This window comes from Scyliorhinus torazame, chromosome 22 (genome assembly GCF_047496885.1).
Source record: "Scyliorhinus torazame isolate Kashiwa2021f chromosome 22, sScyTor2.1, whole genome shotgun sequence".
NCBI lineage: Eukaryota > Metazoa > Chordata > Chondrichthyes > Carcharhiniformes > Scyliorhinidae > Scyliorhinus > Scyliorhinus torazame.
This window is the reverse complement of record NC_092728.1, coordinates 101344028-101356451: the sequence shown is the minus strand read 5'-3', so window position 1 is coordinate 101356451 and position 12424 is coordinate 101344028. Positions and strand designations below refer to the sequence as shown.

General features: G+C 48.1%; 1 protein-coding gene across 7 annotated transcripts in view; it reads right to left on the bottom strand.

The window, feature by feature from the left end:
• The window catches only part of LOC140399277 (G-protein-signaling modulator 1-like), a 386887-nt gene that overhangs the window by 99305 nt on the left and 275158 nt on the right, over positions 1-12424 (bottom strand). For all 7 annotated transcript variants that reach the window (XM_072488747.1, XM_072488745.1, XM_072488750.1 and 4 more), the window contains one exon: positions 3235-3361. In XM_072488747.1, coding sequence (XP_072344848.1) covers positions 3235-3361 — 127 coding nt within the window. The remainder of the gene's footprint in view (positions 1-3234; positions 3362-12424) is intronic.

Sequence of the window (12424 nt, the reverse complement as noted above, 5' to 3'; positions counted from 1 at the left end):
ATTTGAATGTCCCCATTCAAAGTAACAGACTACAGGATTGGGTCACCTTCAGATACCAAATAACTATCCCTGGCCACCAGCAAATTTATTAACAGATTAATTTTGTGCACTTGGGAAACACAAATTTCCAATAATTTCCCTCGCAATCATGCATTTCCTCAATGCAGTTGTTTGCCTACCATTACAGGCAGCCAAGGAGATAATGAGCTGAGCTTTGCAGAACCCGTACAAGGAAACAAAGGCAGTCATTTGGAATGTACAAGCAAAGCATCCAGCGGCAGAAAATAACAGAGCCACAAAGTCTCCTTAACGCATGAACTTTCAAGGAGGTTTGCTGAGAATGATCTAAGTTCTAGCACCCAGCGTGCACTTTCTGCACACCAGACGTCTTTGGTACAAAATAAATGATCTTCGGATAAAAAGGAAAGCTAGTCACTGGTCTAGAGCCTAGAAGTCACTAAAACCTTGTCGCCAGAAATAAAATTCTGACCTAAATAAGCCGTGGCTTATCTAACGACTGTCCACCTTTGCAGCATGGTCGGACTTATCACGGGAATGTCAGGGGGGTTTGACAAGCATTAGCAAAGAGATATCCCAGCTTCCAGTCCGGAGCCTCCCTGTGAGGAGACTGGAGACTCAAAGGTTCAACTCACACCTCTTAGCCAGGTTAGTCTCTTCAGTTGGATGGCTGAACCTGCAGATTTTCCCAACGACACCTTCGAGAGCCTGTCTTTGTTGGTGTTGACAGCAACGTTGTCGAACAGGAAAGGAGCCCTTTCCTTCTCCCACACTCTTACCTGCCTCACAAGTGATGAGCGTGATTCTCGGCAGGTTCATCATAGATATCATAGGCTCATTCACCTCCAAATCTCATCCATGGAAGCCGTCTTAGCATGGAAACATGTCAAAGTTCACTCGAATCAATCCGACCATCACATCCAAGGACAGGGTCACTAGGAACAGTCTCATTGGCTATGCCCAGCAGGGGCATTGCATAAAGACAGAACTCTGGTGACACTGTTCTCCCAGGCCTGCTGCTGTCCATCTGTATCCAGCTCCGTGTTTTCAAAAACAAACCTGACCTCCTCTTTGGCTGTGCCCAGCAGGGCATTGCATGAGGACATAACTCTGCTCGCCAATGTCATCTGGTGACACTGTTCTCCCAGGCCTGCTCCTGTCCATTTGTATTCAGCTCCGTGCTTTTAAAAACAAAGCTAGCAATGTGAAAACCAGCTCGAAGCATCGCACACGCATGGGCGCCGCTAACAGGGATGAAGGAAGCTGAAGTATCCAAATATGTTTGTCAAAATAATCCTGCCTTGGGATAATGTGAGCTTTCAACTGAATTGCATTTGGTAACCGGGCAACTTTCTTTCGTGACCGAGCCTGACGAATCTAGAGTGTTGGTAAAGTAAACTCATTAGCATTAGCATGCCCTGTGTGTCGGTAAACTCTTTACGCAAAGAGTGGTGAGGCTGTGGAATGCCCTACCTGCAACAGTAGTGAACTCACCAACATTGAGGGCATTTAAAAGTTTATTGGATAAGCATATGGATGATAATGGCATAGTGTAGGTTAGATGGCTTTTGTTTCGGTGCAACATCGTGGGCCGAAGGGCCTGTACTGCGCTGTATCGCTCTATGTCTATGTTCTATGTAGCTGCGTTATTGCTGGCCGTTAAAGGACCCCGAGACTGCACAAAATTTCAACATTTTTGTTCATTGCGTCATTATCTTTCGGTACAGAAGCACATGTCCATCACCACCTTCTTCAGACAAGCTCCTCCCTCGCCCCAACATCATTGCAGAATACACAGACCAAAAGTCAAGCACCCTCTCAACACTGCTAATCTCAAATCCGGGATCTCAAATATTGAACAACAAAGTGTTTACATAGGGTTTTAAAGCACAGAAACATGCCAACCAGCACAACCTCGGCTGGCGCTTACAATTCCTCTCACCCCATCATGGGCGGCACCGGTAGCTCAGTGGTTAGCACTACTGTTTCACAGCCCCAGGGTCCTGGGTTCGATTCCCGGCTTGGGTCACTGTCTGTGCGGAGTCTGCACGTTCTCCCCGTGTCTGCGTGGGTTTCCTCCGGGTGCTCCGGTTTCCTCCCACAAGTCCCGAAAGACGTGCTGTTAGGTGAATTGGACATTCTGAATTCTCCCTCTGTGTACCCGAACAGGCGCCGGAGTGTGGCGACTGGGGGATTTTCCCAGTAACGTTATTGCAGTGTAAATGTTAGCCTACTTGTGACAAAAGTAAAGGTTATTAGATTATCAGTTTGGTGTTAACGGAAGGCCACCAAAATGAAACATTAACTCTGTTCCTCTCCACAGATGCTGACCACTCTTCTGAACATTTCCAGCTCTTTCTGATTATCTTTCAACTTCTATCCCTTTTTCCCCTCATGTACTTGATCTAGCTTCCCCTCAACTGCATCTACGTCACACAAAATGAGCCCTTAAACCTCTCGCTCCAGAGGAGAGGGGTAAGACACGATGTCCTGTGTGTCAAAGAAAAAATTTTTTTTTTTTTTTTTTTTTTTTATAAAATCGCATTTATAATAATAATCTTTATTAGTGTCACAAGTAGGCTTACATTAACACTGCAATGAAGTTACTGTGAAAATCCCCTAGTCGCCACATTCCGGCGCCTGTTCGGGTACACAGAGGGAGAATTCAGACTGTCCAATTCACCGAACAGCACGTCTTTGGGACTTGTGGGAGGAAACCGGAGCACCCGGAGGAAACCCACGCAGACATGGGGAGAACCCGGGGAGAACACGCAAACTCCACACAGACAGTCACCCAAGCCGGGAATGGAACCCGGTTCCCTAGCACAAATTTCAAACAAATGGTACTTACTTAAACGTAGAGTTATGTGTGCTCAATAACCCGACCTGGAGCACACTGGAGCCTCTCGTTCAGTGGGCTGACTTTGCTCAAAACTACCATCATCGCACAGCACACTACACTGCGGCTCAGAGGAAGGCAAGCGTTCTGGGGTGACACCCACAGAACCGACACCTCTTGTGTCAACAGGGTACAATCCAGCCATTCAAACCACCTCAATACCTGGGGGGGGGGGGGTCTTCAAGTTCTATTCAATGCTGTTAACTTGCACATCGAGTATTTTTGGCGTCTGTTACGTTTTGTTTATCTCGGTTTACACATCTTTTGGATAAAAGTTAGCTTGACCGTTAACATGAGGTTTGAAGTTTTACGCCTACCTTGCGCTTCGTAGTCGGCCGGGTGAGGGGCCGAATGGCAGTCCTGCGGAGGTGAGCTCATGCCGAGCACCGACTGCAGCTGGGTCACATTCAGGTGGGCCGTCAGCTCCCCATTCCGATCACCGACCTGCAAAACAGGAGAGATCGCCGGGGCTGAAAACTTAAGACAGCTCAAAAGGTGGTGAGATTCAACCGCGCGGTACGTCTGAGGGAGGGAAGGAGGGAGGAGGGGGGGAAAGGGGGAGGGAGGGGAGTAAAGGGGGAGGGAGGGGAGGAAAGGGGAGGGAGGGCAGGGGGAGAGAGGGAAGAAAGGGGCAGGGATGGAGGGAGGGAAGGAGGAAAGGGGGAGGGAGGGAAGGAAAGGGGCGGAAAGGGGAGGGAGGGGGGTAAGGGGGAGGGAGGGAAGGAAACTGGGAGGGATGGAGGGAGTGTAGGAGGACAGGGGGAGGGAGGGAGGGAAGGGGTGGAAAGGGGGAGGGAGGGAGGGAAGGGGCAGAAAGGGGGAGGGAGGAAGGGAAGGGTGGAAAGGGGGAGGAAAGGGAGAGGGAGGAGAGGAAGGGGAGGAAAGGGGGCAGGAGGGAGAGGAAAAAAGGGGGAGAGAGGGAGGGGAGGAAAGGGGGAGGCAGGGAAGGGAGGAAAGGGGAGGGAGGGAAGGAAGAGGGGAGGAAGGGGAGGAAAGGGGGAGGGAGGGATGGAGGGTGAAGAATAAGATAGGGGGGAAAGAGAAACAGGAAATCTGCGAACTGCAGTAGCTCTGGCACCAGCAGCAGCACCTCATCATTGAGCAGTGAGAGGGATGTTTCACTGAGGTCTCCCTGTGCATTTTCCACACCACCTCCTGCTTATCTCTCTTTAACTGGTCCCTTTTTACTGCATCGCACATTTATGACACCCCCACATTGAAGCAGCAGCAACAGTGTGTGCGTGTGCGTGAGTGTGTGTGTGTGTGTGTGGGTGTTGGGGGGGGGGGGGGCTCCAGCGCTGTGCTGGGCCACACACGCCTCATTCTCAGGTTGATGCAGCACCCCTGACCCAGGGAGCACCATTGAAGGCCCCGCGCTAACCTATCAATCACCACGTTTAAAAGGCACTCCTCCTTAACAATCATTCCGAAACATCACTTTGAAGGTTAAAATAAAAAGCAGAAAAGTGCTGGAAAATCTCGAGCAGATCTATAGAGAGAGCGAGGCGGAGGCAACGTTCCCAGTTCCAAGGTGGCTTCTTTGGAACAGTTCCGGAATTGGACTCCAAACATCCTCCTTCCTCCCTCCACAGATGCTGCCAGACCTGCTGAGCTTTTCCAGCATTTTCTGTTTTTACCTGAATGTTAGATTTGTTTTATTTTTCAAAATTTAACTCTAACCCCCCAGGGAACAGCTGGAGGGCTTAAGCACATACACAGTCCATCCACAGCACGTATACAATCCATCCTCAGCATGTACACAGTCAATCCACGGCACAGACACAGGCCATCCACGGCACGTATACAATCCATCCACAACATGTACACAGTCCATCCACAGCACGTACACAGTCCACCCTCAGCACGTACACAGTCCACCCTCAGCACGTACAGTCCACCCTCAGCACGTACTCAGTCCACCCTCAGCACGTACACAGTCCACCCTCAGCACGTACACAGTCCACCCACAGCACGTACTCAGTCCACCCTCAGCACGTACTCAGTCCACCCTCAGCACGTACACAGTCCACCCTCCGCACATACACAGTCCATCCACAGTACGTATACAATCCATCCTCAGCATGTACACAGTCCATCAACAGCATGTACACAGTCCATCCACAGTACGTATACAATCCAGCCTCAGCATGTACACAGTCCACCCTCAGCACGTACACAGTCCATCCTCCGCACGTACACAGTCCATCCTCAGCACGTACACAGTCCATTCTCAGCACGTACACAGTCCATCCTCAGCACGTACACAGTCTATCCTCAGCACGTACACAGTCCACCCTCAGCACGTACACAGTCCATCCTCAGCACGTACACAGTCCATCCTCAGCACGCACACAGTCCATCCTCAGCACGCACACAGTCCATCCTCAGCATGTACACAGTCCACCCACAGCACGTACGCAGTCCATCCTCAGCACGTACACAGTCCATCCTCAGCACGTACACAGTCCATCCTCAGCACGTACAGTCCATCCTCAGCACGTACAGTCCATCCTCAGCACGTACACAGTCCATCCTCAGCACGTACACAGTCCATCCTGAGCACGTACAGTCCACCCTCAGCATGTACAGTCCATCCTCAGCACGTACACAGTCCAGCCTCAGCACGTACACAGTCCATCCTGAGCACGTACACAGTCCATCCTGAGCACGTACAGTCCACCCTCAGCACGTACAGTCCATCCTCAGCACGTACACAGTCCATCCTCAGCACGTACACAGTCCAACTTGAGCACGTACACAGTCCAACCTGAACACATACACGGCGCTGAAGACCCGGGTTCGAATCCTGGCTCTGGGCCACTGTCTGTGTGGTGTTTGCACATTCTCCCCGTGTCTGCGTGGGTCTCACCCCCACAATCTGAAGATTGCTACTTTTTTTTTTTAATTCAAAAGGTTAGGTGGGGTTAAGGAGTTGGGGGGGGGGGGGGGGGTGGGCGGGAGAAAGAGTGGGCCTAGATAGGGTTCTCTTTCAGAGGGTTGGTGCAGATCTGATGGACCGAATGTCCTCCTTTTGCACTGCTGTGGCAGCTCTGTGATTCTATTCTATGATTCTACACGGCGGATATGTATTGAATTCAACACAGCAAATTGACAAATTGGAATGGATATATTTCGGAGGGAGGGGGGGGGAAACTGGAAATGAGAAAGCACATTGAATGTAAATTGCGATTACAAATTCTAATCTGAATAGAATACATTGTGCCAACTGGCATTGGACATATTGTGCCTATGGGACGGTTTAACATGGCCCGACACAACACACACAGGAGCCCCTTCAGACATCAGACACGACAGGCTTCTAACTCTTTCAGTTTCACCAAACTCAAATAAATGGTCGATGATGAAAGGCAGAGTTCTATTCGACCACACCAAGGCACTGATTTAAAAAAAAGATAGAATCAAAGTCAGTAAAGAGAAAAACATTTACGAGAGCTAAAACGGACACACACGCACACAGGCAACGATCAGTGTGTTACCAAGACACAAAGTTAAGATTCTTCGAATGGATTCATCATCAGGTCCGAATGTGACGCTCGAGTGCTGTATGTAATTCACTGCTCTCCTGCGGATCAAGCTGTGCAGCACAGTCAAGCGAACCTACGTTATTTAATAATAACCTTGTTTTTCTGTCCAGTTTTATTTTTGTCTGGGAATATGCGGAAGACGGTAAAAAAAAAAGAGTCGGCTTTGAAGATTGGTATCTTGCTGTTTGGCTCTGCCAGCAGAAGACACAATCACGGCCCCCGCACAAAGCAAAAGTGTTTTATTTTTTGATTCCAGGATCTTCCCTATCATGGGTATTACGTAAGCACCGTATGCCAGATTCAGCAGCAGCTATTCAAGAGGCTAGAAAGTTTCCTTTTGCCAACTCTACCCCACCCTCACCCTTTCGTCCCCACCCCACCCCCCACTCGACCACCCACACAAACTTCTGCAAACACTGAGCTTATCAAAAGTCAATGCGGAGCTGATATCAACTGGCTAGGCTGGCTCTACCAGCTGGCTTGTATCAACTGATAAGATGCTATAAAAACTGCCCCCATTGAATTGTATCGCAGAACCGTGAGTATTTCGCAAAAACCACATTTGCCATAAGGGCAGGGCCTCAGCTTTTGGATCACCCGGTCTCCCTCAACAACTTATGTTAACATAGCAGCTTCAACAGAATAAAGATTTCCAAAGTACTTCACTGGACCATTGCAAAGCCAGATCTGACACCAAACCACATACGGCAATATTAGAACAGGTAGTTAAGTGCTTAGTCAAAGAGGGAGGTTTTATATATAATAATCGTTATTGTCACAAGTAGTTTCACACTGACACTGCAATGACGTTACTGTGAAAAGCCCCTAGTCGCCACATTCCGGCGCCTGTTCGGGTACACTGAGGGAGAATTCAGAATGTCCAAATTACCTAACAAGTACGTCTTTCGGGACTTGTGGGAGGAAAACGGAGCACCCGGAGGAAACCTGCGCAGACGCGGGGGTGAACGTGCATTCTCCGCACAGACAGTGATGCAAGCCGGGAATCGAACCTGGTACCCTGGCGCTGTGAAGCAACAGTGCTAAAGCGGAATCGTTTTTTTCGTTATTCGTCCATGGAACATGGGTGTCGCTGACTGGGCCAGCATTTGCTGCCAATCCCTAATTGCCCTTGAGCGGAGTGGCTTGCTAGACCATTTCAGGGGGCAGCTAAGAGTCACCCACATTGCTGGGGGTCTGGAGCCACATGTAGGCCAGACCGGGTCAGAACAACAGATTTCCTTCCCTAATGGGCCAGATGTGTTTTTCTTGATGACAATCGACAGTAGATTCATTACCGAGACTAGCTTTATATTCAGAATTCATTAAACAAATTCAAATCCTGCCACGGCGGGATTTGAACCCGTGTCCCTAGAGCCCGTGTCTCTGGATTACTCGTCCAGCAACATGAATGGGGAAACGGTGGCATAGTGGTAAAATATCAAAGAGATGGGTGGTTTTGGAGGGAATTCCAAAGCTTGAGGCTCAGGCAAAAGAAAAGTTGCATTTATATGATTTTCTCAAGACAACTTGATACTCCAAAGCATTTTACAGCCAATGATGGGAATGGAAGGTTTATGGGGATAAGGCAGGAAAGTGGAACTGACGATTATCAGATCAGCCATGATCTCACTGAATGGTGGAACAGACTGGATGGGGCAAGTGGCCTGCTTCTGCTCCTACTTCTTATGGTCTTACAAAGTACTTTCTGAATCGTCTTCGGGTGCTGTAGTGTCGGAAACACGCAAGCCAATTTGCGCACAGCAAGCTCCCACACCAAACTTTGTGATAACGATCAAGTCATCTGCTTTGTCGTGTGTGATATGTATCGGGCAAGACACTGGGGAGTTCTCCCGTTTCCTTCTTTGAAATAGTGCAAGATCTTTCACGTCAGCCACACAGGCAGTTGGGATCGTCGGGTTAACAACAGATAGCACCTCTGACAGCGTAGCACACCCTCACGATCACACTGGAGGGTCAACCTTGATTTTTGTGCTCAAGTCCTAGAATCTTGCGGCACAGAGGCAGGAGTGCTATCCAATGAGCCACGGCTCAAGACATGGCCACCAATCGTGGATGGATTAAAAATGGAATGCTCCAAAGCCCAGGAGTGGAAGAGATCAGATATTGAGACATTTGTGGAGATTGCAGATGTAGGGAGGGATGAGGACATGGAGGGATTTGAAAACAAAGATGAACACTGCAACGACATCATCACCCCCCCCCCCCCCCCCACCCCTCCCCACAACGTCCCAATCCTCTGCAATTTTATTCAAAGCGAGGTCAATGCAATGAATGATTTCAATTTATTTTAACAGTGTTGATTGTGGGATACATTTTGACCAGGACACAGGGTGGAAGTCCAGAAGCACGGTGGCACAGTGGCTAGCACTGCTGCCTCGACGCCAGGGACCCGGATTCAATTCCGGCCTTGGGCGACTGGTGGCGTTTGCACTTTCCCCCTCCGTGTTTGCTTGGGTTTCCTCCGGGTGCTCCGGTTTCCTCCCACAGTCTAAAGATGTGCCATTGGCCATGATAAATTGCCCTTAGTGTCCAAAGATGTGCAGGTTAGGTGGGGTTACGGGGGTGTGGCCTGCGTACAGTGCTCTTTCAGAGGGTCAGTGCAGACTCAATGAGCCAATTGGCCTCCTTCTGCACAGTAGAAATTCTATGGTTCTATGGTACACCTGCTCTGCTTTGAAATATTGCCATTCGATCTCTTACATCCACTTGAGGTTGCACACTGTCAGAAAGACAGCATCTCTGGCACTGCAGCAGTCCCTCCGTATTGCACTCTGATGTGGGACTGGAACCGACAACCTTCCATCTCAAGAGTCAAGTATGCTACTGACTGAGCCATACCTGAGATCAACGAGTTGAAAACCAAACGAATGCCAATTGCGAAAATTATACAAAAACAGAAAATGCTGTATATATGTACGGTACAAGGCAAAATAGCGACACAGGAGCAGGAATAGGCTATTTGCACCCTCCTACCCTCACCCATCCTCCAGGGAAGAGAATCCCAAAGATTCACCACCCTCTGAGTGAAGAAATTCCTCCTCATAGCCATCCTAACTGGCCGACCCTTTCTTCTGAGGCCATCTCCCCAGGTTCTACACCTCTCACCAACAGGGCAAATCATCCTTCCCGTATCTCCCCTGTGAGGGTTTGGTATGGTTCCTCCCTCCCTACCTGTAGGGAGCAAGGTTTGCTGCTGTGGATGTTCCTTTGAAGAAAGTTCTGCACCCAAAGTTTTACTAGAATGTTGCCTGGTATGGAGTGAAGCTCTTATGAGGAAAGGCTGAGGGACTTGAGGCTGTTTTCGTTATAGAGAAGACGGTTAAGAGGTGACTTAATTGAGGCACACAAGATGATCAGAGGATTGGATAGGGTGGACAGTGAGAACCTTTTTCCATGGATGGTGATTTCCAGCACGAGGGGACATAGCTTTGGGTTGAGGGGAGATGGATATAGGACAGATGTCAGAGGTAGGTTCTTTGCTCGGAGAGTGGTGAGGGCGTGGAGTGCCCTGCCTGCAACAGTAGTGGACTCGCCAACACTCAGGGCATTCAAATGGTCATTGGATAGACATATGGACGATAAGGGAATAGTGTAGATGGGCTTTAGAGTGGTTTAACAGGTTGGCACAACATCGAGGGCCAAAGGGCCTGTACTGCGCTGTAATGTTCTATGTTCTATGTTCAAAGCATCAACTTGTCTGTTACCTGGACGCTGATGAGGCTTCTGGCTCTTGGTCTTTAGCTTTGGTGAGGGTGGGTGGTAATTCTCTTAGCTTCAGGGCATTATACACATTCTCTACAACCTTTAGAACTCCCTGTCCTATAAAACCTTAATTGTTCTCAATGTTTGCATTACATGCACTGCCATAAATTATCCGCAAATAACAAGCGCAATCGCACCCATCCAGTGAATCTTGCATTTCGCAATCTCATGGGAGTGTTCCTTTAAGAAAGGTTTTTTGTCTTATCACATGGCTTCAATGATGTCATTTTGTGGGTGGACCGGAGCTATGGCTGTGAGGTTTGTTTTACTTTCGCTTTCAGTTTTGACCGCTGTGGACTTGGGACAGTGGATAAGTGTTTTGGCCTGTCTCTCTCTGTTTTCATCTTAAAGAGTTGTTCCAGGAAAAGAAACATACCTGCTTTGGTAATGTAAAAGATATAGTTTGCTTGCCGGAAGGGTTTAAACCTGCTGGTGAGACAGGGTCAGAATCTCAGGAAAAGCCAGTCTTATTCAAGTGAGAATGCAGAGTGCTGGGCCATGCCCATGAAAAGAGGTTTTTGGTTTATGGGATTTTGTTTTTGAATTGGAACAGTTAAGGGGGAATTCATTAAGTGTTATATATAGATTACTGTAGCTGTGTGGGGTGTCTTTACATTTGTAATTGATAGAAATTATTGCTGTTTGTTTTTATATATATATATATATATATATGTTATCTAAGTTCTTAGAATAAAGCTTGTTTGATTAAAGTGTCTGGGAAGACTGTTGATTTACACCTAAAGGGAAGGCTCTTGTGCTCATCCTAGCCAAATTCAACATAAAAGGTTGTCGGTCCGGTGGACTTCATAATATACTTTGGAGTTTCTAAACCCTGGCCCATAACAACAACAACAACATCACAGCTGCCGGGTTTCCTCTACTACACTTCCAAAAATACTTCAGGTGGTTGCAATGTGCTTCGAGGCATCCACTGGTCTTGAAAAACTAGATATAAACGGGAATCTATTTTCTTGCATGACCCTCAAGTAGGCGACAGTCGAATGCCATTCATTCTACCCGTCCACGGAAGAACTAAATAACTGATGTTGCTGCGCGGAGTGGCTCACTGGGAGATGTGAATTTTAATGCCGCTGAAAATAATTTATTTTATGCATTTGTACATCATGGATCCTGGGAAGAAAGTTTAAAAAAAAAAAACCCACTATAATTAAGTATCTGCTGATGTTTCTAAAACTACTCAAGCTTTTCTCGTGCAATTCATGGCACTGTAAGGATCAGTCAGTTGAATTATAGGTTATAAACCTCTTTTAAGCATCCACCCTTTTAAGCATCTGATGAATTTTAATTGCCCGCCAAGAGGTGCCTGGTTGCTGACTGGTCTTCCCAGGTTGCCTCTCAGGACTAATGACCATCATTTTTTAATGCTGGTTTTAAAACAAATCCAAGGTTCAACTCAAATAAATCACAGAATTGTTACGCCGCAGGAAGCGGCCATTTGGCCCATCATGCCTGCACCAGCTCTCCAAATGAGCATCGTGGCCGAAGTGCCGTTCCCCTGCCTTTTCCCCGCACACTGCTTCCATTCAAGCACTTATCTAACGCCCTCTGGACCTGCCTCCACCATACTTACAGGCAGTGGATTTCAGACCCAAACCACTTGTGTGGAAACTTTTTCTCACATTGTAACGGTCCTTCCGGTTGATTCCCTCTTCTCCCCTTTCTTTATTTTTGCCATTATCATTTCGATCCATGGATGCTTAATGGACATATACCTTTAAGTCATGCAGCAGCAAGAATGAGGAATTCAAGAAGTTAGGATGTAGTACACTCTGCTAGCTTTGGACAACAGAACTCAGACTTCCCAGCACCTGAGAGATGGGGTAGGATTCAGCTCGATTGATCACCAGGTGGCCAACGCATTGGCCAAAGGGCCGTATTCTGCCCGGTAACAGGTGGGGATTGGATCCAAACTGAGTGCGATGATTTTCAGAGACCGAGGAAAGCAAGTTTGAGACTTGGGACACAGAGAGAAAAGGACCTGCTCTCTCTCTCTCTTTCCCTCGTGTTTCCTCCAAAAAAGCGGAGAGTTGCTGTATTTCTGAATGAATCTACAGTGAAAACTATTACTGACTGGAAAGCAGAAATCTCGACCCCTAAGCCTGGTATGAAGGACAGTGTGCTAAATACCACCGCCTGAAACAAAGACTCTTTTTTCCTT